Source organism: Labrus bergylta, chromosome 22 (assembly GCF_963930695.1).
Source record: "Labrus bergylta chromosome 22, fLabBer1.1, whole genome shotgun sequence".
In the NCBI taxonomy this organism is placed as follows: domain Eukaryota; kingdom Metazoa; phylum Chordata; class Actinopteri; order Labriformes; family Labridae; genus Labrus; species Labrus bergylta.
Window position 1 is genome coordinate 1,586,418 of NC_089216.1, and position 26,193 is coordinate 1,612,610.

The window sequence follows — 26,193 nt, forward strand, 5'->3', positions numbered from 1 at the left end:
GTCTTTTCACATTTGCAGCGACTTTTATCCAACATATAAAATGTGTCTGAGGTAAAGGATGTGAGTAATCCCTCCTCTGCCCACACACACACACACACACACACACACACACACACACACACACACACACACACACACACACACACACACACACACTGACTTAGTGTCTCTATCTGGTTTCGGTTGAACATTCTTTAACTGACACACCTGCTCCTGCTCCTTCGTCTCGACCTGCCCTTTAGCATGTGTGTGAGCGTGTGTGTGTGTGTGTGTGTGTGTGAGCGTGTGTGTGCTCCCTGCAGAAAGAAAAACACACACACACACCCTCAGTCAGTAGCCTGCGGGGATGACGAGGCGAGATGTTTCCGCTGCGTCTCTCTCTGTTAAAAGTGGAGGCCGTTAAATTTGAATGATCTTTTACGAGCAGACGCGTCGACAGTTCTATCAAAACGGGTCTGCTGATGACATCACAGACGCTGGCGAGCGCGAGGAGTGTCTCTCTGAGCTGCAGCGAGTAGAACCTTTTAAAATCCTCTCTGCAACTGTTACCTTGCTAGAGTTTTTCCCTCTGTTACCGCGACAACCACCACCACAACACCTTCAAGGTGAAACTACATTTTTCAATCTGTGTGTGTGTGTGTGTGTGTGTGTGTGTGTGTGTGTGTGTGTGTGTGTGTGTGTGTGTGTGTGTGTGTGTGTGTGTGTGTGTGTGTGTGTGTGTGTGTGTGTGTGTGTGTGTGTGTGTGTGTCCTTCAAGAGTAGCTGTGAACGCAGAGCAAATATTGACACACACTCGAAGACAAAAATGGAGGATGTGAGAAAAATAGAAGAGTGTAACTGACCTTTTGACTTCCTCATAGACCTCTATGGAGTAAAACTGTTTCAGCCCCCTGCTGGACACTAACAAGAATGCAGCTCTCATCACCTTTATAGCTGATTAAAAAGGTGTACTGGCCCTTTAAGTGATCAGTGTGTGTGTGTTTATCGTCTTTCGTCTTCTCTCCCACAGTGTCTGCGGACGTTGACAGGTCACAGCGGCGGCGTGTGGTGCAGTCAGATGGCGGTCGCCACGGTGATCAGCGGCTCCACAGACCGGACGCTGCGTGTGTGGGACGCAGAGAGCGGCGAGTGTGTCCACACGCTGTACGGACACACGTCCACGGTGCGCTGCATGCATCTCCACGGCAACCGGTAACTCTCACACACACACACACACACACACACACACACACACACACACGCGCCAACGTATAGGGAACACCTCACTTTTTACTGCATTCATCTCCATGACAACCAAATAGACTCACATGCACGCACACACACACACACACACGCACACACACACTCAAAGATTTATACACTCACACATTCTTTAAAGTTGTGTATTCAGTGTGCATATAAAGTAACACAAAACACACACACAGTACAACAAATACACACACACACACATTTCTGATACAGTAATTACAAACGACACAAATACACAATTCCAAACACACACCAACACTACAGTCACCCACACATTGCACATAGTAAAAACGCACACAAAAGTACACACCACCTACACAAACTCTGAATGAATGCATTTGTAAAAACACACACACATCTACACACTTTACACAAAACATTCACACTAATAAACACACACACTCTTTTAACACACGTACACACAGATGATGGAACTGGGTCAAACACACACACACACACACACACACACACACACACACACACACACACACACACACACACACACACACACACAACCTCGGCCTCTCTGAAGCTGAACGGGCTGTCCCGATTGGCTGTCCCTGCAGTGAAGTCATACCTCTCTCTCTCTCTCTCTCTCTCTGTCTCTCTCTGTCTCTCTCTCTCTCTCTGTCTCTCTCTCTCTCTGTCTCTCTCTCTCTCTGTCTCTCTCTCTGTCTCTCTCTCTCTCTGTCTCTCTCTGTCTCTCTCTCTCTCTCTGTCTCTCTCTCTCTCTCTGTCTCTCTCTCTCTCTGTCTCTCTCTCTGTCTCTCTCTCTCTCTCTCTCTCTCTGTCTCTCTCTCTCTCTCTGTCTCTCTCTCTCTCTGTCTCTCTCTCTCTCTCTCTCTCTCTCTCTCTCTCTCTGTCTCTCTCTCTCTCTCTCTCTCTCTCTGTCTCTCTCTGTCTCTCTCTCTCTGTCTCTGTCTCTCTCTCTCTCTCTCTGTCTCTCTCTCTTTCCCTCTCTCTCTCTCTCTCTCTCTGTCTCTGTCTCTCTGTCTCTCTCTGTCTCTCTCTCTCTCTGTCTCTGTCTCTCCCTCTCTCTCTCTGTCTCTCTCTCTCTCTCTCTCTCTCTCTCTCCTCTCTCTCTCTGTCTCTCTCTCTGTCTCTCTCTCTCTGTCTCTCTCTCTCTCTCTCTCTCTCTCTCTCTCTCTCTCTCTGTCTCTCTCTCTCTCTCTCTCTGTCTCTCTCTCTCTGTCTCTCTCTCTGTCTCTCTCTCTCTGTCTCTCTCTCTCTGTCTCTGTCTCTCTCTCTCTGTCTCTCTCTCTGTCTCTCTCTCTCTCTCTCTCTCTCTCTCTCTCTCTCTCTCTCTCTCTCAGGGTAGTGTCGGGCTCTCGGGACACGACGCTGCGTGTGTGGGACGTGTCGACGGGTCGCTGCGAGCACGTGCTGACGGGTCACGTGGCGGCGGTGCGCTGCGTTCAGTACGACGGGCGCCGCGTGGTGTCCGGGGGATACGACTACATGGTGAAGGTGTGGGACCCCGAGACGGAGGCGTGTCTGCACACGCTGCAGGGACACACTAACAGAGTGTACTCGCTGCAGGTAAGGAACCAACCAATCAGAGCTCAGTGGGCGGGGTTTAAACTTCACCTGTAGTTTCATTCTGCTGCCACATTTGAAATTAAAACAATTTGTTTTAAAGTTTTAAAGACGAGAACAATCAGTTAAAAATGAATATTTAATAAAACGTGGTGAAGAAGTCAAGACGGTTTATTTAAGATATCGTTCAGAACGTCTTTTCTTCTTCACAGTTCGACGGAGCGTTTGTTGTGAGCGGCTCGTTGGACACTTCGATCAGAGTCTGGGACGCAGAGACAGGTAGAGACACCGACCACTTCCTGCTCCTTTAAGGTTGTTTTTAAAAAAGTAGAACAAACATGGCCGCCACATTTGACAGGTGGACATTAATCCCAAACAATGAAAAAATAAAACATTTATTTTTATATATTTATATAATATTATATAAATAATATTTTATTGTATTAATGATATTTATATTTATTTATTTACATAACACTTGTGTTAATCTCATACACACGCACACACTATAAAATAATAATTTACACTTCTTTATATTTTTTTATTTATTATTATTATTTATTTTTATTTATTATTATTATTTATTTTTATTTATTATTATTATTTATTATTTATTTTATTTTTATTTTTTATTTATTATTTTTTAGTTTTTTATTTATTATTTTTTATATATTTTACACATTCATGCTAATAAAGCTCTTTGATTTGAATTGAATATTTAAGGTTCCTCTTGTACACCTGACTTCTCACCTTGTGTTTCTCGGTGACCAGGTGGGTGCATCCACACGCTGACGGGTCACCAGTCACTGACCAGCGGCATGGAGCTGCGGGACAACATCCTGGTCTCTGGAAACGCCGACTCCACTGTCCGGGTGTGGGACGTCAGGACGGGGCAGTGCATCCACACGCTGCAAGGTGAGAGAGGAAGAATAAAAAACATCGCTGAGAGAGTCGAGGGAGTCGAGGGAGTCGAGATAGTCGAGGGAGTCGAGGGAGTCGAGAGAGTGAGGGAGTCGAGGGAGTCGAGGGAGTCGAGAGAGTCGAGGGAGTCGAGGGAGTCGAGATAGTCGAGGGAGTCGAGGGAGTCGAGAGAGTGAGGGAGTCGAGGGAGTCGAGGGAGTGAGGGAGTCGAGGGAGTCGAGAGAGTGAGGGAGTCGAGGGAGTCGAGAGAGTGAGGGAGTCGAGGGAGTCGACGGAGTCGAGGATGTGAGGGAGTCAAGAGAGTCGAGGGAGTGAGGGAGTCGAGAGAGTCGAGGGAGTCGAGAGAGTCGAGGGAGTCGAGGGAGTCGAGAGAGTGAGGGAGTCGAGGGAGTGAGGGAGTGAGGGAGTGAGGGAGTCGAGAGAGTCGAGGGAGTCGAGAGAGTGAGGGAGTTGAGAGAGTCGAGGGAGTGAGGGAGTCGAGGGAGTCGAGGGAGTGAGGGAGTCGAGGGAGTCGAGAGAGTCGAGGGAGTCGAGAGAGTGAGGGAGTTGAGAGAGTCGAGGGAGTCGAGGGAGTGAGGGAGTCGAGAGAGTCGAGGGAGTCGAGAGAGTGAGGGAGTCGAGGGAGTCGAGGGAGTGAGGGAGTCGAGGGAGTCGAGGGAGTGAGGGAGTCGAGAGAGTCGAGGGAGTCGAGGGAGTGAGGGAGTCGAGGGAGTCGAGGGAGTGAGGGAGTCGAGAGAGTCGAGAGAGTCGAGGGAGTCGAGGGAGTCGAGGGAGTCGAGAGAGTCGAGGGAGTCGAGGGAGTCGAGGGAGTCGAGGGAGTCGAGGGAGTCGAGGGAGTGAGGGAGTCGAGAGAGTCGAGGGAGTCGAGGGAGTCGAGGGAGTCGAGGGAGTCGAGGGAGTCGAGGGAGTCGAGGGAGTGAGGGAGTCGAGGGAGTCGAGGGAGTGAGGGAGTCGAGAGAGTCGAGGGAGTCGAGGGAGTCGAGGGAGTCGAGGGAGTGAGGGAGTCGAGAGAGTCGAGGGAGTCGAGGGAGTCGAGAGAGTCGAGGGAGTCGAGGGAGTCGAGGGAGTCGAGGGAGTCGAGAGAGTCGAGGGAGTCGAGGGAGTCGAGGGAGTCGAGGGAGTCGAGATAGTCGAGGGAGTCGAGGGAGTCGAGGGAGTGAGGGGGTTTTGCCGTGTTGATGATGTCATGAGTCACAGTGGTTTATGTTATGGTTTCCTTCAGGTCCCAATAAGCACCAGTCAGCGGTGACGTGTCTCCAGTTCTGCAGAGGTCTGGTTCTGTCCAGCTCGGACGACGGGACGGTCAAACTCTGGGACCTGAAGACCGGAGCCTGGCTGAGGGACGTGGTGGCGCTGCAGAGCCGAGGATCAGGTGAGGTACATCCCGACTTCACCCCTCACCTGTTCCTGTGAGACGAGTCATAACCCAACGACACGCCTTCTTTTGCTCAACAGGGGGCGTGGTTTGGCGAATCAGAGCGTCCGACACGAGGCTGGTGTGCGCGGCCGGCAGCAGGAACGGCACGGAGGAGACCAAACTGCTGGTTCTGGACTTTGACCTGGACGAGGGGAAGAAAGAGTCCGAGTGAAGCGGACAGCGTGATGTCATCAAAAGGGGACAGAAAAATGTTCCCGCCAAGAGAACAATGGGAGTTTTTTAAAATGGACCAAAAGAGGTTGTTGATTGGACGGTCCTCTAATCGTCACATAAACAGGAATGGATGTGAGACACGCCCTGATGACAAAACAGTTCAAGGCTCATATGGACGCAGAACAAGATGGCCGCCACAATTCAGTTGGAATGATGTAATCAAAACAAATCCTTCCAGCGGGGACGACTGAATGTTTTTGGACTTTTTTTTATGGACAGGAACGTGGATGTAAATTGTTTCTACGACAACAAAAGAATGTTGACAAACAAACAAACAAACAAACGACGGATCCAAGCGAGAGGTGGTCGATGTGGGCGTTGACTTATTTTTGCTGCTGAATTAAAGATGAAGTCAATGTCGCTGTTCAAACTAACCAATCAAAATGTACCAAATGTTGAAGGCGGGAGACGCACGGGGCGAACGTTACGAGGCAACAAAGACGGGCGGCGTTCAGAGAATCACGTTCAGAGAATCACGTTCACAGAATCACGTTCAGAGAATCACGTTCAGAGAATCACGTTCAGAGAATCACGTTCAGAGAATCACGTTCAGAGAATCACGTTCACAGAATCACGTTCACAGAATCACGTTCACAGAATCACGTTCACAGAATCACGTTCACAGAATCACGTTCAGAGAATCAGAGAATCACGTTCAGAGAATCACGTTCAGAGAATCACGTTCAGAGAATCACGTTCAGAGAATCACGTTCAGAGAATCACGTTCAGAGAATCACGTTCAGAGAATCGTTTTCACCTCAGACGTCATTTTGTCAGATTTTCTTTGTTTTTTTGTCTTTCTGCTCCGTAGTTGTCGGTGAAGTTTCCCGTCTTGTTGCCTCTTCACGTCCTCGGTGTGTCTCAGCCGTGCAGTACTGTAACATATGTAGAGGTCGAGATCTGTTGAAATGTGTCAAATCAGCTGGTGAAGCTGAACTGTATAATCCAGAGCCTCACGTCCACAAGAGTCAGAACGACCTCGCTCGCTTTGATTCAGACTGAAGTCTTCAACACGTTAACTGAACACTAATCCACGCAGACTCACACCTAGAAGATTTACGCCGTGATTTTACTCGTAGTGCAAATCCTCCGACTGCGTGTTCCTGCCAAAAGTGAAAGAAAGTGACGATGTGTTTAACTCGCCGTCTGGAGGACATTTTTGTTTTTCACTGCGATGGCTGCGTTCAGCTTCTCTCGCCATGACGAGTCAAAACATCTGCTGTGGGGAAAAAACCAGTTTAATGCTTTACTGAACGCTTAAAGGACAACTCATTTCAATCAGTCATACGTATTTCAAATAATATTTCAAATCTCTTTTAGATTTGAAGAATCGTCATTTATTTAAAAAAAACATTCCCGTAAATTCCTCCAAAACTTTGTAAAAATCTGAAAACATCTGTAAGAAAATCAGACTTAACTCTGAAATCTGCTTTTGAACGTTTTCTACTTATTCACTTTTTTATGAGATTTCTGATCTATTCAATTAACTTAGATCTACATGAATGTACAAAAACACCCAAAAAATCTCCTTAAAATTTTTAGATGATTCTATTTCTCAAATGTTGAAATCTAAATACCAAAAATCACAAAATTGAATCTAAATGTAGAATTTTAAAGGGTTCATCTGCAGTATTTTTACTCTAAACACACTTTTGTTTATGTTTTTTTAGGGCTTTAAATAAATAATAGTCGTCTTTACAAATTATTTTTTCAGATTTTTTGTGTAAAATCTCAGAAAAATTCAAAAACTTTAAATTTGGGCTTTTTTTCCACATATTCCTCAAACTAACTCCTCCTGGCACCCAAAGTGAATCAACATTGCAGCTCTATTTAATTATTTGTCTTTTTACATACAAAAAAGAAAAGCAATCTCATAAGTTTGTCCTTTCTGTGCTTCCGTAGTTACCTTACAGTCTCGTGTTATTCTCCAATAGGTCACTCCTCAGCCTCTAAAATATTAAATAAAATATTTATAAATAATATAAAACAACTCCCTTTAGATATTAATCCGATAAGCTGTTGTTGCCAGGCAACACTTCCAGCCAATAAGCAGACATTCGGGTGATGTTTCCCCCGGCAACAAGTGGTATTTCAGTCTGAGCTCTTCAGTCTTTTCTTTTTCTTCTCTTTTCCGGAGACGCTGACCTTTGCAGGTGTGAGGCTCTGATGACCTTTGCAGGTGTGAGGCTCTGATGACCTTTGCAGGTGTGAGGCTCTGATGACCTTTGCAGGTGTGAGGCTCTGATGACCTTTGCAGGTGTGAGGCTCTGATGACGTCATCGTGTAAAATAATGTAAATACAAAGAGGATGTAAATATTGAGCTTTTTATAAGAAGATATTGTGAATGTCTGAGCGGAGAGAGAGATGAAAAGAGATGAATAAAGATGAGTTTTATAAAATATTGAGTGTTTTGACTTTTTCAATATGAAACGTTTTATCAACGCATGGAGCGTGTGACATAACCACGAGGTTGTCGGCGCCACGATGACGACTTTAACAAGTGAATGAAAAGCTGGATGAACTGCAGGTAAGAAAACCATCAGGAGTCTGTCTGAATGTAAATCAGACTGCAGAAATACAGAAACTCATGAGGAGGTTGCTATGGTAACCGCGCCGAAGGGGGGAACCAAACTTCCCCAGCGTCAGGCCCATAAAAATACCTGCAAGCACACGCACGTCAGTATCCTCGGGGAAGAAAAGACGCAAGGTGGGAAAAGTTCAAGAAACTCTGTGACGAATAATCCAAATTATAAAAATACTTTATTATACAAATGTCGAAAACTGAAGAAATTACTGAAATCTAAAAGTACCAAAGCTGCATAGAAATACTCAAGTACAAACTTATAAGTGTTACACTCCACCCAAAGGGGGCGCTGTGGGGCAAACAACAGCCAATTAAAATGATCCAAATTAAACAGAAATTAAAAAAGGTCAAAACGAGTGTGTGTGTGTGTGTGTGTGTGTGTGTGTGTGTGTGTGTAGTTAAGCTGCTGGCAAGGCACTGAAAACGACCTCTCATCTATTACCCATGAGGCTTTGCAGCTAGTTGACAGCACAATAGTAAGCCCCATCAGGGCCATCACACACACACACACACACACACACACACACACACAAATAATTGCAGAAAAGGACAAATCTACGATAATTTAGCAATTTCAATTTCCCCTGAACCAAATATTGTTTGAGATTTGAGAGCGACCAATCACATCAGCACCCGACCGGCACGCCTGATGCTCTGCTACTGGGGTTTACCATCAAATCATCCATCTATCGTCTTCTTCATCTTTCTATCTATCTGGCTCCCTCTAGTGGCCAGGCTGTGTAAGTGGGATATACAGCAGCTCATGATGAAACCTCTGAGACTCAGAGAGGTGGAGATAGATTTGTGTTTTCTACTTTAGTGTTTTAACCTCTCTCCATTTTTCAAAAGCATCTCCAATATTGATCCTAGTTTGAGCACGTTTCTGCTCGTGGAGCTTATTAGAAACATGCAGAGGCTTTTTAGGTCGGGTACAATCACTTCTATCTGAACCACTTCTCTTGACCGCTTCCATCGCTGCAACACCTGTTGACCTGATAACTGCTCTCATATCTGACAAACCGAGGGGCGTCCAAAACGGCCGTGTGGGGGCGTGTCTTAAAAGCGCCTACCTTCTCTGGTCCAAACAAATCCAGAGCATTCAGGAGCAGAATCTAAAGTTAGAAGGAGGACATACTGGCTGCTGCATTGTAGTCAGAGAAGCCAGCACTTCAACATAGCATGTTTCCTTAATGATCAGAGAGTAAGATACCTTTATCATCTCACTCTCTACACAGCTCACTGATTGGACCTTTAAACTGAGTTTGTGTTTTGACTTCTTTCTGTGACTTGCGTAATCAAAGAGGGATTACTGTCCAGCAGATCAGGTCTTTAGAGGAGGGTCAGTTTGTTTGGTTTTTACAGCATGTATTTCATATCTTTAAATGTGTTTGGAGTAAAGATCAGCAGCTTTATTTTAAAAATTCAACATTTTATTTAAAAAAAACATCACATTTAATAAACTTTAATGATGAGCAGCGTCACACTGATCCGTCCTGTCATCATGAATCTGCATCCTGTCAGATCAGTCTCTTTTTCTTTTTTTATATATTCCAAAGCTCAGGTGGTCTCTCTCTCTCTCTCTCTCTCTCTCTCTCGTGTCATTCCAGATCACCTGATGGTGCGGTACATCATGAAGTCGACTGTGGTGCATCGTGGGAACTTCCCGATGGAGCTCTCCTCCACGGGCGTGTAGACTTTGATCTGACGCATGTGTGTGTCGCGGCCGTTCTGGTGGTTGGCGAGCACGGCGATCTGGATCATGAAGGTGCTGATCGGCTCGTTTGTGCGCTGAGAACACACACAAATACACACTGCGGTCATTTTTTTTACAGATTTATTCACGACTTTCTGCCACAAAATACAACAATTAACCCTCAGGCATCTGATTCATTTAAGACCCTCTGAAGTCACTCAGGACAAAAATGTCCACTTCCAAAAAACTGATATAAAAATAGAACAGATTGATATTTTTTTCTACTTTTTTTGCATAAATCTCTTAAACAACTTCAGCCCTGCTCAACACTACCAAACATTGAATAATTATCAGGAATTTAACCCTTTAAATGCCAGTTTGATTACATGATTCTGGCATCTGATTGATCTATTAAAAAAATAAAATGTGCATTCCAAAATGAACAGAGACAAAATGATGACCAGATGAAGAGGAAACATTTGACCAAATGAACAAAAATGTCCATAATGATGCATGAGGGTTAAAAAAAACTGTAAATCAAATTCACTACCTGGTTAAATAAAATCAGTCAGGATGAGATTTCTGTGACTTCTTCATCTGACTGAATCACCACGGAAGTCCTCATCTGAATTCAAAAATCTGATATCGTGTCGACTCTTTAAGAACATTTCTAAAGAGAAATAAAGTTTCAAACCTGATTCAACAGAGAGATGTGAATCCATCCACTCGGCTCCACCATCTCCAGCTGCTGCAGAGAGGAAGAGGAGGAAGAGGAGGAAGAGGAAGAGGAGGAAGAGGAAGAGGAGGAGGACGAGGAGCAAGAGGAAGAGGAGGAGGAAGAGGAGGAGGAGGAGGAGGCCGACGACGAAGAGGAGGAGGAGGAAGAGGAGGAGGGCGAAGAGGAGGAGGATGAGCAGGAAGAGGAAGAAGAGGAAGAGGAAGAGGAGGAGGGAGAGGAGGAGGAGGACGACGAAGAGGAGGAGGAGGAAGAGGAGGAGGACGAGCAGGAAGAGGAAGAAGAGGAGGAAGAGGAAGAGGAAGAAGAAGAGGAGGAGAAGGAGGAAGAGGAGGAGGGTTTCAGTCATTTTAAAACTCTGTGATTATCGTCAGTCTGATGTAACATGGTGATGATGAGTTACTGACGACGAGTTACTGACGATGAGTTACTGACGATGAGTTACTGATGATGAGTTACTGATGATGAGTTACTGACGACGAGTTACTGACGACGAGTTACTGACGACAAGTTACTGACGACGAGTTACTGACGACGAGTTACTGACGATGAGTTACTGACGATGAGTTACTGATGATGAGTTACTGACGACGAGTTACTGACGACGAGTTACTGACGACGAGTTACTGACAACGAGTTACTGACGACGAGTTACTGACAACGAGTTACTGACGACGAGTTACTGACGACGAGTTACTGACGATGAGTTACTGATGATGATGAGTTACTGACGACGAGTTACTGACGACGAGTTACTGATGACGAGTTACTGATGATGAGTTACTGATGATGATGAGTTACTGATGATGAGTTACTGATGATGATGAGTTACTGATGATGAGTTACTGACGATGAGTTACTGATGATGAGTTACTGATGATGATGAGTTACTGATGATGAGTTACTGACGACGAGTTACTGACGACGAGTTACTGACGACGAGTTACTGACGACGAGTTACTGACAACGAGTTACTGACGACGAGTTACTGACGACGAGTTACTGACGACGAGTTACTGATGATGATGAGTTACTGACGACGAGTTACTGACGACGAGTTACTGATGATGAGTTACTGACGACGAGTTACTGACGACGAGTTACTGACAACGAGTTACTGACGACGAGTTACTGACGATGAGTTACTGATGATGAGTTACTGATGATGATGAGTTACTGATGATGAGTTACTGACGACGAGTTACTGACGACGAGTTACTGACGACGAGTTACTGACAACGAGTTACTGACGACGAGTTACTGACGACGAGTTACTGATGATGACGAGTTACTGACGACGAGTTACTGACGACGAGTTACTGATGATGAGTTACTGACGACGAGTTACTGACGACGAGTTACTGACAACGAGTTACTGACAACGAGTTACTGACGACGAGTTACTGACGATGAGTTACTGATGATGACGAGTTACTGACGACGAGTTACTGACGACGAGTTACTGATGAGGAGTTACTGACGACGAGTTACTGACGACGAGTTACTGACAACGAGTTACTGACGACGAGTTACTGACGATGAGTTACTGATGATGAGTTACTGATGATGATGAGTTACTGATGATGAGTTACTGACGACGAGTTACTGACGACGAGTTACTGACGACGAGTTACTGACAACGAGTTACTGACGACGAGTTACTGACGACGAGTTACTGACGATGAGTTACTGATGATGATGAGTTACTGACGACGAGTTACTGACGACGAGTTACTGACGATGAGTTACTGATGATGATGAGTTACTGACGATGAGTTACTGATGATGATGAGTTACTGACGATGAGTTACTGATGATGAGTTACTGATGATGAGTTACTGATGATGATGAGTTACTGACGATGAGTTACTGATGATGATGTGTTACTGATGATGAGTTACTGATGATGATGAGTTACTGACGATGAGTTACTGATGAGTTACTGATAATGATGAGTTACTGATGATGAGTTACTGGCGATGAGTTACTGATGACGATGAGTTACTGATAATGATGAGTTACTGATGATGAGTTACTGACGATGAGTTACTGATGATGAGTTACTGACGATGAGTTACTGATGACGATGAGTTACTGATGATGAGTTACTGACGATGAGTTACTGACGATGAGTTACTGACGATGAGTTACTGACGACGAGTTACTGATGACGAGTTACTGACGATGAGTTACTGATGATGAGTTACTGACGATGAGTTACTGATGACGATGAGTTACTGACGATGAGTTACTGACGAGTTACTGATGATGAGTTACTGATGACGATGAGTTACTGACGATGAGTTACTGACGATGAGTTACTGATGACGATGAGTTACTGACGATGAGTTACTGACGATGAGTTACTGACGATGAGTTACTGATGACGATGAGTTACTGATGATGAGTTACTGACGATGAGTTACTGATGATGAGTTACTGACGATGAGTTACTGATGATGAGTTACTGACGATGAGTTACTGATGATGAGTTACTGACGATGAGTTACTGATGACGATGAGTTACTGATGATGAGTTACTGACGATGAGTTACTGATGACGATGAGTTACTGACGATGAGTTACTGATGATGAGTTACTGATGATGAGTTACTGATGATGAGTTACTGATGACGATGAGTTACTGACGATGAGTTACTGACGATGAGTTACTGATGATGAGTTACTGACGATGAGTTACTGATGACGATGAGTTACTGACGATGAGTTACTGACGATGAGTTACTGATGATGAGTTACTGACGATGAGTTACTGACGACGAGTTACTGATGATGATGAGTTACTGATGATGATGAGTTACTGATGATGATGAGTTACTGACGATGAGTTACTGACGATGATGAGTTACTGATGATGATGAGTTACTGATGATGAGTTACTGATGATGATGAGTTACTGACGATGAGTTACTGACGATGAGTTACTGACGATGAGTTACTGACGATGAGTTACTGATGACGATGAGTTACTGACGATGAGTTACTGACGATGAGTTACTGATGATGAGTTACCCGGATCTCCTGTAAGTTGTGGAAGTTGTTGCCCACTCTGACGGAGATCTTACTCGGCGTGTAGCTCTCGTCTGACTTGTAATCAGCATAAATACACAACATCTTCACTGTGGTTCTCCTCCTGAAGAAAAACAGAAACAGATGATTAATGAGCGGAACAGGAAACAGGAAACAAGAAACAGGAAACAGGACGTCAGCAGGAGCATGTTAATAAGAAATGAAAGCATGAACTACACATATTGATGAACACCTGAACTGAATGTTGACTAAATGAGGCTGAGATCCGTCTGACTGCCAGTACGTCTCCAGGTTGTCGTCTCTCAGCTGATCCACTCCGAAACCTGGACCCGGGTCGAGACACACAGAGGTCATCAGACGGGACTCTGTACAAACTCAACAGACGTTTTGATTTTCATTATTTTTCGGGGGGTCTGACCTGGTTTACAGGAGGAGAGCGACCACACAGCCTGGGAGCCGATCTCTCTAACGGTCCCTGTCCGCTCCAGCTGCTTCGGGTCGGCGCCCGGCGGGGTCTTGCTTGGTGTAGCCATCCTTAAGAAACAGAAAACACAAAGTTAGGTGATCAGAAGAGAGAAACATCAAACCAAACCTCCTTTTCTTTTCTACACATTTAAATTTAAATTCCTTCCATTAAGATATAAATGAATAATATGATCTGAATCTCTCGTGTTGATAAATGTCATCATTAAAGATATTCGGCTTATAAATGACACATGTTGATATAAACTATCTTCTCACCAAACTGCCTTTAAGTTTATAACATTTTAAACTTTAATAGGATATAAAAAGCTGTAATTAAATGGTAGAATCTAAACTAATGTCTCATGTGAATGTAAATCCTTTAGGGGGATAATCGGCTCATAAATGACACCAGCAGCTTCAAGGTGTTTGGATAAAAGTTGAATTATGTGTTAAAGTTGTGGTTCATATTTCTGAGGTTTCAGACTGATGTGTTAAAAAAGGGAAACTCAGGGATTAAAGGAGCAATTCATCATTTAAAATGAGTAAAAAATTGAATATTAGGTTCCCACAATTAGTCTTAAATCGTGTATTTAAACAGATTTAACGTCATTAAACGAAATAAAATGAGAAACACGGTAAACGGAGTTAGCTGCTAAAAGCTAACATTTATATATTTACCCCCTGCAGAGCTCCTGAAAACATCTGTAACTTCACTTAAAGGTTTAAATGGTTAAAACTTACTGCAGATGTCGATTTAAGTTGCCTTAATGTTGATAGAAGCTGTTTGTAGTTTATATCTGCTTTGTTTTGAAACTCCCTCTTCTCCACTGTTACTGAGTCGCATCTTTAGTGACGTCATGAAAACCCGTCGCACGTCGCTTGCGTCCCTCCCGCCATCTTTCCAGCCGGCGTCCAGGAGAGGAACACGTTGCTGGGGGGAGAAAAAAAGAAGTTTCACCCTGAAATATTTGTGTGTAAACGTCGTTTCTTGGTTGTTTTCAGTCGAGGCGAGTTTAAGGAGCCGACTAGGGGTGAGTGTCGATCGTAACGCTTCTTATTTTGTTCTTTTTCTGCCGGTTTGTGTCGCTTTAAAAACGAGTCACCGAGCAGCTGTCAAAGTGCGTGGCCTCCGCTGCTAAGCTAACTGGTAGCTAACTGCAGGTAGCCTCGAGAGCGTCACAGGTGGGCTTCAGCTTCAGGTGAGCGTTTTATATCAACAATGTGAGGACACATGTGGAGCTGGTTGATCGTTTCACGGCTCAGGTTGAAACACAGCTGCTGGTACAGGCCGGAAACATGACGTTTTCTCACTTAGCCAAAAGACGCAGCTCCGGATTCCGTTTAGAAATTCCGTAATTAAAAGTTTTTTTCGCTTTAAAACATAAAAATCAGCACTGAAGGTCCCAGGATGAGATGTGTTGTGAGTGTTTATGATTGTCGGGTTAATTCGGCGTAACAATGAGTCACGGATCTGGAGGTTATCTGAGGACAAATCCAACTTTAGTGCTCGACACCGCCCGTCACGTTGCGCAGCTACGTGAGGATAAAATCCAGAGAATTACAGATGAATCTTCATGTTTAATCTTGATGTTTCAGCCGATGTTGTAGCTGTATTTCAGGTGTAAAAGCCAACACAAACAATGAGGATAAAAAAGCTTTTTAATCTCGTCGTATCAGGTTTAAAGGTTCAGCTTTGGTGCGACAATAAAAGGGCAGAGTTTTAAATGGAGTCTGGTGTGACTCTGTCTCACTACAAAGGACTGCAAAGCGCTTACTGGACTGGTTTACAGCTTCAGTTCATCCTCCTGAGGCCTGCAGTGGAAACCCTTTAAAGCAGGATGAACATTTCAATCCAGAAAACATGAAACTTGTTTTACAATCAGAAAACACAAAAGAGAAGAGAAGTGACATCATGATTCTACAATTCACTTAGCAGACGCTTTTCTCCAAAGCGACGTACATCAGAGAGTAAGAACAACACAAGCAAGGATCTAGAAAAAAGGGAACAATGTCAGTAAGAGCAAACGATCAGCTTTGAGTCTGATTGGACACACAGGTGCTGACAGGAAGTGACCAGAGGCAAAGCACAACATTGAGGGCAGTTCTTGAGAGCTCTAATCAGTATAGAAACCATCTTATAAGTCGTCGTTATCAAACAAAAACCATCGTCATTACCATCATCATCATCAATAATATGGAGACCATCATCATTAAGTTAGTAGGTATTCATGAAAGAGCTGGCTCTTTAGCTTTTTCTTAAAGGTGCAGAGGGACTCTGCAGACTGAGCTACTGCCGCCCATATATGATATGATAAAACTTTGGCTCCAAGTGTTTACTAACTTTCTGTAACCTTCCAAATCAAATGCCCGTTAGTCTTCAAAACCTGACCTTGGTTGCATATCCACAGCCGACCTGCCTCCTGACTTTGAAGAGGCCGAGTGTAACCGTACGGCGGTTTGGATGCTGCGTCAGCTACTTAAACACGAGAAATCAAAACCGCCTTTGTTTTCTTTCGCTGATTACGCCGATGTCCCAGTTTTTACTTTACTACATCTAAAGCAGTGAGCCGAGTGCAAAGGATGATGGTTACCTTTTTTCAAACTGTCTCAGGGCCACAACGGTATCGAGACACTTTGGTTCTTGTGATATCGTTAAATAGACGATGTGTTACTGCTCGCTGTTTAAGTGAAAGACTTTCTGTTTTATGTTAATGATGAACGAGATGGTTCAGCAGAGACGACGAGATGTCAAAGTTTCACTCCTGATTGTCCCGCCCCCCCCCCCCCCCCCCGTCCCCCCCACGCCTCGCTCACCTCTTTGTTTCTTCAGCTCCACAGGTGCTAGCGTCCGTCATTCCAGCTCTCCACCATGGCGGATAAAAACACCAGGATCGCCATCGTCAACCACGACAAATGCAAACCTAAGAAATGTCGTCAGGAGTGCAAGAAGAGCTGCCCGGTGGTGCGCATGGGTGAGTGGACGAGAACACAGAAGAAGAATGATCAGACGGAAACCTTTTTATTAGAAAGAGAAACTGAACGTGTGTGTTTGCAGGTAAGCTGTGTATCGAGGTGACTCCTCAGAGTAAGATCGTGTGGATCTCAGAGTCTCTGTGTATAGGCTGCGGCATCTGCATCAAGGTAAACCTGACCACAGATTAAAGACTCACCACATGATGATGAAGGAGAAACGTTTCTACAGGACGACGTGTTTCTCTGGTCGACACCTCGATGTCCTCTGACGATTGTTTTTTTTGTTTTTGTAGAAATGTCCGTTCGGCGCGTTGTCGATCGTCAACCTGCCCAGCAACCTGGAGAAGGAGACCACACACAGATACTGCGCCAACTCCTTCAAACTGCACCGGTACGATGCTGAGACTCTTTTTTATTATTCATGAAGATCGTTGAGAATGACCTCCAGAGAGTGAGAACACTTTGTGATGATGTCATGAGGACGGAAAAGAGTTCAAGTCACATAAACACTCCGTATGTCGACACTCTGGGGAAACAGTGCAACATTATTTGTAGTCTTAATGCTTTGAGGTTATCTCTGTGAGGGGGGTTGTGAGATACTGGGAGGGGGGTCGTGACGTACTGTGAGGGGGGTTGTGACATACTGGGAGGGGGGTCGTGACATACTGTGAGGGGGGTCGTGACATACTGTGAGGGGGGTCGTGACATACTGTGAGGGGGGTCGTGACGTACTGGGAGGGGGGTCGTGACGTACTGTGAGGGGGGTCGTGAGATACTGTGAGGGGGGTCGTGACGTACTGGGAGGGGGGTCGTGACGTACTGTGAGGGGGGTTGTGACATACTGGGAGGGGGGTCGTGACATACTGTGAGGGGGGTCGTGACGTACTGTGAGGGGGGTCGTGACGTACTGGGAGGGGGGTCGTGACATACTGTGAGGGGGGTCGTGACGTACTGTGAGGGGGGTCGTGACGTACTGTGAGGGGGGTTGTGACATACTGGGAGGGGGGTCGTGACGTACTGTGAGGGGGGTTGTGACATACTGGGAGGGGGGTCGTGACATACTGTGAGGGGGGTCGTGACGTACTGTGAGGGGGGTCGTGACGTACTGGGAGGGGGGTCGTGACATACTGTGAGGGGGGTCGTGACATACTGTGAGGGGGGTCGTGACATACTGGGAGGGGGGTCGTGAGGTACTGGGAGGGGGGTCGTGACGTACTGGGAGGGGGGTCGTGACGTACTGGGAGGGGGGTCGTGACGTACTGGGAGGGGGGTCGTGACGTACTGGGAGGGGGGTCGTGAGGTACTGGGAGGGGGGTCGTGACGTACTGGGAGGGGGGTCGTGACGTACTGGGAGGGGGGTCGTGACGTACTGGGAGGGGGGTCGTGACGTACTGGGAGGGGGGTCGTGACGTACTGGGAGGGGGGTCGTGACGTACTGGGAGGGGGGTCGTGACGTACTGGGAGGGGGGTCGTGACGTACTGGGAGGGGGGTCGTGACGTACTGTGAGGGGGGTCGTGACGTACTGTGAGGGGGGTCGTGACGTACTGTGAGGGGGGTCGTGACGTACTGGGAGGGGGGTCGTGACATACTGGGAGGGGGGTTGTGACGTACTGTGAGGGGGGTCGTGACGTACTGGGAGGGGGGTCGTGACGTACTGGGAGGGGGGTTGTGACGTACTGGGAGGGGGGTCGTGACGTACTGGGAGGGGGGTTGTGACATACTGGGAGGGGGGTCGTGACATACTGGGAGGGGGGTCGTGACGTACTGGGAGGGGGGTCGTGACATACTGGGAGGGGGGTCGTGACGTACTGGGAGGGGGGTCGTGACGTACTGGGAGGGGGGTCGTGAGATGCTTTCCAAAAACAAATACAAACTGCAAATGACTTGAAATGACACATTTTAGCCTTTATTGTGAAATTGTCTGGTGTATGTTTGATCCTCTGGTGTGAAGTCTGAGTTTATGTTTCTGATAAAATCGTTCACGCTGAACTCTTTAAGAGCAATGAAGAATTTTTCCTGTTTTTATTATTTAACATAAATACGAAGGATTTCATTTAGGGGGTCCTAAATGACCACAGTGATGTCACAGAGGTCGATCTTTTCTTTGATGTTGTCAGACACTTCTCAATAACTAGAGGACGTTCTTGGATCGATGAAGAATTACGTTCATGAGTTCGTTATCTTATATTTCTACAAACTTTGTGTGTGTGTGTGTGTGTGTGTGTGTGTGTGTGTGTGTGTGTGCGCAGGCTGCCTATCCCTCGGCCCGGCGAGGTTCTGGGTTTGGTCGGGACCAACGGTATCGGCAAGTCCACAGCTCTGAAGATCCTGGCTGGAAAACAGAAACCCAACCTTGGAAAGTTCGATGTGAGTGTTTTCTAAACCTGGTCACACTGAAACACGGCGGTCGAGCGTGATCGTCTGCTCGTGGCCGGCGCTGCACTGACGAGATAAACGTGGGTGTGGTCGCTCACAGCTGCTCTCCTGATGAACATCTGGACGCTCGCTGTGCTGACAGAATCAACAGGCACATTATCAAAACTTTTTAGACGCTGCTCACGCTCCAGAAACACACCCAGACAGGATGCACGCCGTCTGAACGCCGTCTGAACGCCGTCTGAACGCAGCGTGCTCAGTGGAAATCACCCCGGTGTAAGCCGGACGACCACAACCACGTCGGCTACGTAATAGCGTGACATCATCATAGCAGCGCAACAAAGTGTAGCCTGCCAATAAATTAAACAAAAAAAATCAATGATTCTGAGACCGGTCTGCACCGCCGAGGTCGTCAGCACGGCGTCATAGACGACCTCGAGGTGTTACACGCTGACATTCACAAAAACATTGTCTCGATATCCACGGGATATTTAACCACGGTGCGTTTTGTTTTTGTCCTTTAATTCACGCTGTTGCACAGGAAGTGATGATTCTAATGACCAATCAACGGTCTTCAGTGAGTTTAGCTCCGCCCTTTAGAGCAGGCCCAGTACGCTTGGCAGAACAGAAGGGTGGTAAAAAAAGTGGGACGGTACAGATCGGTTATTTTGGTGGCATTCCCGACTTTTGGCGGTGAACACGGCGTTAAATGTGAACCGTAACGATCTGAAACGGGAGGTAACCATCGGGGTCGACTCCTCCCTCTTTACTCCGATTTAAAAACTCTTGTACTGTTTGTTCCCAGAATCCTCCAGACTGGCAGGAGATCTTGACCTACTTCAGAGGTTCTGAGCTGCAGAATTATTTCACCAAAATCCTGGAGGACGACCTGCGGGCCATCGTCAAACCGCAGTACGTCGACCAGATCCCCAAGACCGTCAAGGTAAACAAAAGAGTAAACAAACAGTTCAGACGCTTTCTGTTGACGTTGTTTTAAAAAGCGATGGAGTGTAACTCCTCATGTCCGCCTGCAGGGGTCGGTAGGGGCCATCCTGGGCAGGAAGGACGACACAGACACACAGGACCTCGTCTGCAGGCAGCTCGGTAAGCACACACACACACACACACACACACACACACACACACACACACACACACACACACACACACACACACTAATCACACACACACACACACACACACTGCCATTTTTTATTTTATCTTTTTTTTTTTTTTTATTTAAAGATTTGTTTTTGGGCATTTAAAAAAAAAACATTTATTTATTTTTAAGATTAATTTTTGGGCTTTTTGGGCCTTTAATGGAGAGACAGGACGGTGGATAGAGCTGGAAATCAGAGAGAGAGAGAGAGAGAGAGAGAGAGAGATTCAAACCTGGGCCGCCCGCTTGGAGGAGCAAAGCCTCCGTACATGGGACCTGCACACTAACCCTGCGCACCTCCATTTTAACCCCACCCGGCTCATCCTACGAGATGAATTTGATTGTTTACATTCGGGTGGTAGAGCGAGCAGAGCGGGTCCGTGAACCCGACAAATTATCAATGACTCATCAAGTTTAAAATTGTTTAATTGTTTTCCATGGCTGTGTTCTGATTGGTTGTTTTGTCTGTTGTTGTCGTCGGGCAGATCTGAGTCACCTGCGGGAGAGGAACGTGGAGGATCTGTCCGGAGGAGAGCTGCAGCGGTTCGCCTGCGCCGTCGTCTGCATCCAGAGAGCCGACATGTAAGACAACCTCACGGTTTATATGATCTGACCTTTGACCTCCTTCTGAACCGTCACACTCACAGACGCCGTTTCTCTGCCGCAGCTTCATGTTCGACGAGCCGTCCAGTTACCTGGATGTGAAACAGAGGCTGAAGGCCGCCATCACCATCCGCTCGCTCATCACACCGGACAGGTAAACAAAAACAAATCAATAAAACACAGCATTTCAAAATAAAATACACAGTGCCGGAGATATAAAAGGGTGTTTTATTTTGAAAATCCTGTCTTTGTCAGGTACATTATTGTGGTGGAACACGACCTGAGCGTGCTGGACTACCTGTCCGACTTCATCTGCTGTCTGTACGGCGTCCCGAGCGCCTACGGAGTGGTCACCATGCCCTTCAGCGTCAGAGAGGGTAACGCCACACTCTGAACTGGTCGTCATAGCGATGTGACACGGGACTATTCTGGGATGTCGTCATGTCTCGGTGGAAGTAAAAAACAAGCTCTTGTTCATTTTCTTCAGGTATCAACATCTTCCTGGACGGTTACGTTCCCACGGAGAATCTCAGGTTTCGGGAGACCTCGTTGGTCTTCAAGGTCGCCGAGACCGCCAACGAGGAGGAGGTGAAGCGGCTCAGGCACTACCAGGTCGGTCCTCGATGTCTTCACTTCTGTTTTGATGTGTTGCACCAAAGACAGGAAAAAATCTTATTCATTCAAGATCATTTTTAGATTTTTTAGTACTCATTACGCAGCGTTTGTTTTATTTTGAAGGCTGGATGATTGACTTCCTGTTTGTTGTTGTTGTTGTTTAGTATCCGAACATGGGGAAGACGCTGGGCGAGTTCACGCTGGACATCAAAGAAGGAGAGTTCTCAGACTCTGAGATCATGGTGATGCTCGGAGAGAACGGTGCGTTTTTTCAATCAGACCGCAGTTCCTGTTTTAACCACCAGGGGGCCAAACGAGCGCGTTCTAACACTCTGATGTTTTTGTGTCTGCAGGAACGGGGAAGACGACCTTCATCAGGATGTTGGCTGGAGCGCTTAAATCAGACGATGGAGGTGAGTCACACACACACACACACACTGTCACACACTCACACACACACACACACACACTCACACACACACTGTCTCACACACACACACACACACTGTCACACACTCACACACACACACACACACTCACACACACACTGTCTCACACACACACACACACTGTCACACACTCACACACACTCACACACACACACTGTCTCACAGACACACACACACACAGTCACACACACACACTCTCACTCACACACACACTCACACACTCTTACCTGTGTTGTGTTTCAGGTGAGGTTCCTCTCCTGTGCGTCAGCTACAAACCTCAGACCATCAGCCCCAAGTTCAAGGTCGGTTCAGCGTTTAACCCGTCGATCGTTTGAGTTATGAGACGGAAAAAATATGAAGGAGTAACGTGTGTGTGTGTGTGTGTGTGTGTGTGTGTGTGTGTGTGTGTGTGTGTGTGTGTGTGTGTGTGTGTGTGTGTGTGTGTGTGTGTGTGTGTGTGTGTGTGTGTGTGTGTGTGTGTGTGTGTGTGTGTGTGTGTGTGTGTGTGTGTGTGTGTGTGTGTGTGTGTGTGTGTGTGTGTGTGTGTGTGTGTGTGTGTGTGTGTGTGTGTGTGTGTGTGTGTGTGTGTGTGTGTGTGTGTGTGTGCGCTTGTTTACAGGGCAGTGTGAGGGCTCTGCTGCATGAGAAGATCAGAGACGCCTACACACACCCTCAGTTCATCACCGACGTCATGAAGCCGATGCAGATCGAGAGCATCATCGACCAGGACGTAAGAGACACACACAGACAAGACACACACAGACAAGACACACACAGACAAGACACACACAGACAAGACACACACAGACAAGACACACACAGACAAGACACACACACAGACAAGAAGACACACACAGACAAGAAGACACACACAGACAAGAAGACACACACAGACAAGAAGACACACACAGACAAGAGACACACAGACAAGAAGACACACACAGACAAGAAGACACACACAGACAAGAAGACACACAGACAAGACAGACAAGACACACACAGACAAGACACACACAGACAAGAAGACACACAGACAAGACAGACAAGACACACACAGACAAGACACACACAGACAAGAAGACACACAGACAAGACAGACAAGACACACACAGACAAGACACACACAGACAAGAAGACACACACAGACAAGAAGACACACACAGACAAGAAGACACACACACAGACAAGAAGACACACACAGACAAGACACAGACAAGAAGACACACACACACAATAAGTGCAACACAAGCACAGACACATGTTTACACACATCCCACAAAAGCACACACACACACACGCTGACTCCGCCCCCTCCCCCCCTCAGGTGCAGAACCTCTCCGGTGGCGAGCTGCAGAGAGTCGCTCTCACTCTGTGTTTGGGGAAACCGGCTGACGTTTATCTGATCGACGAGCCGTCGGCGTACCTCGACTCGGAGCAGAGACTGATGGCGGCGAGGGTCATCAAGAGGTCAGAGAGAGAGAGAGGCGCCACTCGCCCGTTTCTTAGTATTTCTTCTATTAAAAAGGTTTCCTTTGAACTCTGTCGTGTGTTTTCAGGTACATCCTCCACGCTAAGAAGACGGCGTTTGTGGTGGAGCACGACTTCATCATGGCGACGTACCTCGCAGACAGAGTCATCGTGTTCGACGGCGTTCCCTCCAAGTGTACCGCGGCCAACACGTGAGACACGGGAACATTTCTTTAAACGTTGAAGAGAGAAAAGGAGCTCGATGATTAACGTCTCGTCTTCTTCAGTCCTCAGAGTCTGCTCGCCGGAATGAACCGCTTCCTGTCGCTGCTCGAGATCACGTTCAGGAGAGACCCGAACAACTTCAGACCGAGGATCAACAAACTCAACTCCATCAAGGTGAACACACACACACATTACACACACACATTATACACACACACACACATTAAACACACACACACACACATATTAAATACATTAAACACACACACACATTACACACACACATATTAAATACATTAAACACACACACACATATTAAATACATTAAACACACACACACATTACACACACACATATTAAATACATTAAACACACACACACATTACACACACACATATTAAATACATTAAACACACACACACACACACACATTAAACACACACACACACACACATTAAACACACACACACACACACACACACACACACACACAGCAGGGGTTGACATTAAGTTAAATTTGCCGCTGGCTCAGGAACGTTACTTTTGATTTGAAGAATAACAGTCACCAATTTATTCTTGAACCATTCTGATGAATTACAACTTTTATTAAATGAATTGAGCTCTAATGATAAACATTATGTGCTCATGTTTACTCACCATGCTGTAAGAGTCTTAATGTGATATTAATATGAGGCTGTGATAGATCTGGAATCTCTCCTTCTTCACTGTGAGAAACTCTTCATCCTTACATCTTTACTTTAGGAGCTCTCTGAAGGACTAACACGTTTTGTGAATAACTTTTATCTTTAGCAGGATCTAGTCTTTAACTTTAACGTGTTCCAGCTCCTCCAGCTGTCTGTCACTGTGGATCAAACTTTTCTCTCTTTTCATCCTGCTGTCACTCTCCACTCTTCCTGTGATTTGTTTTCTTTGAATTCTGATTTAAACTCGGCTTCTGTCGAGATCTGATGATTTTAAAACCGTTTTACCGAACGTGTTTCATCAGAGAAAACCTGCTCTGAAATCTGTGTGCGAGTGTAGCCTACAATTCGAGACTAGCGAGCGCGCTTGTGGGAGTGACAGCAGTGAAGATGTCGGCTGCCTAATTACTGACAAAACACCGGCATGACAGGAACGTGTTACGGCTCGCCCGGACTCTGTCAATCATTCATCCGGGCCAGTTATGTGGAGCCCTGACACACTAAACAGAAGTAACGGAGGGATTCTGCAGCTGATGTGATAACTTGACGGCGTTTTCACATCTTATCTGTTTAAACAAACGAGTCTGTTTGCGTTCATGTGAAAGCTGTCAATCAAACCCTGATGTGGACCAAACGACCGCACAGAGAGCGCTTTAGAAGGAGGGGTCTCTGATGTGGTTAGTTTGTAGTAAGAACGTCGACCGACAGGAAGTAACCACCTTGTTTACGATCTCAAACCGAGGGCTTGAGTTTGACGTGGGGTGGTGGCCTTGTGGTTGGTGTGTGTGCCCCGTGTACAGAGGCTGTAGTTCTTCAGGCGGGCAGATCAGGATTCCACTGTCCATTTAGAAATTGGAAAGTCTCTTTGGAGCAGCAACAGCCAATCACACGTGTTCAATAAAGTTTTGTTTAAATTAAATTATTGATTGTCGTGTTTTGTTTCCTCTCAGGACACGGAACAGAAGAAGAGCGGCAACTATTTCTTCCTGGACGACTAAAAAAAACCCGCTTCCTGTGAGACGGACCGTGACGGTGGCGTCCTGCGAGGCTTTCAGGAGCCCTCATCACAGTCCTGAGCGCAGCCCTTGACATTTACCACGAGAACAAGTGGGCTGCGTTCAAACCCACAAACATGTTAACATCATAAAGAGAGAGAGTAAATAAACAAAACACCCATCAGCCTGTGTACAGGGCTGCGTTCAATAGCCAGCAGACGTGTCGTGAAACGTTTTGAAATAAAAGTTCATCGCATTCTGTGTCGAGCCCGAACATTACAGGGCTGCGTTCACACGCCAGCAACATTGTGGAACATTACGCAGCATATTTTAAACATTCATGCATTTACAACAAGTGATAATAAACGGATGAAACCTGAAACACTGCAGCTTCTGTTATTTCAAACATGTTTAAAGGTGTAATAAATATCAGTGAGATGATAAAGGTATCTTACTATCTGAGGTCAAGAGAAGTGGTTCAGATAGAAGTGATTGTACCCGACCTAAAAAGCCTCTGCATGTTTCTAATAAGCTCCACGAGCAGAAACGTGCTCAAACTAGGATCAATATTGGAGATGCTTTTGAAAAATGGAGAGAGGTTAGAACACAGAAAGGTTTACAGACCCATGCAGAGCTGGATAAACACTGAAGCTTCAGAGTCCACCACATGGTGACCTGAGTGACGAAAATGTCTTGTCTAGGATCATGTATGATGAGTTTTGGAAAATTATTCAGGATAATTT

At 46.1% G+C, this 26,193-nt stretch overlaps 3 protein-coding genes across 4 annotated transcripts in view; 2 read left to right on the top strand and 1 right to left on the bottom strand.

The window, feature by feature from the left end:
- LOC110001845 (F-box/WD repeat-containing protein 7) overlaps positions 1 to 7,758 on the top strand; it is a 39,011-nt gene extending 31,253 nt beyond the window's left edge. For both annotated transcript variants that reach the window (XM_065950713.1, XM_020657390.3), the window contains 6 exons: positions 1,010 to 1,191; positions 2,562 to 2,787; positions 2,997 to 3,063; positions 3,556 to 3,699; positions 4,928 to 5,077; positions 5,161 to 7,758. In XM_065950713.1, coding sequence (XP_065806785.1) covers positions 1,010 to 1,191; positions 2,562 to 2,787; positions 2,997 to 3,063; positions 3,556 to 3,699; positions 4,928 to 5,077; positions 5,161 to 5,294 — 903 coding nt within the window. In that variant the 3' untranslated portion in view covers positions 5,295 to 7,758. The remainder of the gene's footprint in view (positions 1 to 1,009; positions 1,192 to 2,561; positions 2,788 to 2,996; positions 3,064 to 3,555; positions 3,700 to 4,927; positions 5,078 to 5,160) is intronic.
- Positions 7,759 to 9,349: 1,591 nt separating this feature from the next.
- Positions 9,350 to 14,780, bottom strand: anapc10 (anaphase promoting complex subunit 10). Its single transcript, XM_020657394.3, has 6 exons — positions 14,628 to 14,780; positions 13,840 to 13,955; positions 13,654 to 13,744; positions 13,404 to 13,524; positions 10,329 to 10,382; positions 9,350 to 9,729 (listed from the first exon to the last, which is right to left on the bottom strand). Exons 2-6 carry the CDS (start codon positions 13,952 to 13,954, stop codon positions 9,550 to 9,552), a joined length of 561 nt encoding a protein of 186 aa, XP_020513050.1. The 5' UTR covers position 13,955; positions 14,628 to 14,780; the 3' UTR covers positions 9,350 to 9,549.
- Positions 14,776 to 25,832, top strand: abce1 (ATP-binding cassette, sub-family E (OABP), member 1). Its single transcript, XM_020657391.3, has 19 exons — positions 14,776 to 14,917; positions 16,717 to 16,858; positions 16,942 to 17,027; positions 17,153 to 17,250; positions 19,110 to 19,227; positions 20,042 to 20,179; positions 20,271 to 20,340; positions 20,881 to 20,977; positions 21,063 to 21,152; positions 21,254 to 21,375; positions 21,486 to 21,610; positions 21,778 to 21,874; positions 21,967 to 22,026; positions 22,306 to 22,364; positions 22,682 to 22,792; positions 23,387 to 23,529; positions 23,619 to 23,741; positions 23,817 to 23,928; positions 25,406 to 25,832. Exons 2-19 carry the CDS (start codon positions 16,756 to 16,758, stop codon positions 25,451 to 25,453), a joined length of 1,800 nt encoding a protein of 599 aa, XP_020513047.1. The 5' UTR covers positions 14,776 to 14,917; positions 16,717 to 16,755; the 3' UTR covers positions 25,454 to 25,832.
- The last annotated feature ends 361 nt before the right edge of the window (positions 25,833 to 26,193 follow it).

What these genes read in the sequence shown, in the direction of transcription:
- anapc10 (XM_020657394.3), bottom strand. Translation starts at nt 13,954, where the DNA reads ATGGCTACACCAAGCAAGACCCCGCCGGGCGCCGACCCGAAGCAGCTG. An exon ending in GCTCTCCTCCTGTAAACCAG is followed by an intron (nt 13,745 to 13,839) that starts GTCAGACCCCCC and finishes ACCCGGGTCCAG; the next exon opens with GTTTCGGAGTGGATCAGCTG. An exon ending in ACATCTCTCTGTTGAATCAG is followed by an intron (nt 9,730 to 10,328) that starts GTTTGAAACTTT and finishes GTGTGTTCTCAG; the next exon opens with CGCACAAACGAGCCGATCAG.
- abce1 (XM_020657391.3), top strand. Translation starts at nt 16,756, where the DNA reads ATGGCGGATAAAAACACCAGGATCGCCATCGTCAACCACGACAAATGC. An exon ending in CCTCGTCTGCAGGCAGCTCG is followed by an intron (nt 20,341 to 20,880) that starts GTAAGCACACAC and finishes GTCGTCGGGCAG; the next exon opens with ATCTGAGTCACCTGCGGGAG. An exon ending in GCCCTTCAGCGTCAGAGAGG is followed by an intron (nt 21,376 to 21,485) that starts GTAACGCCACAC and finishes CATTTTCTTCAG; the next exon opens with GTATCAACATCTTCCTGGAC.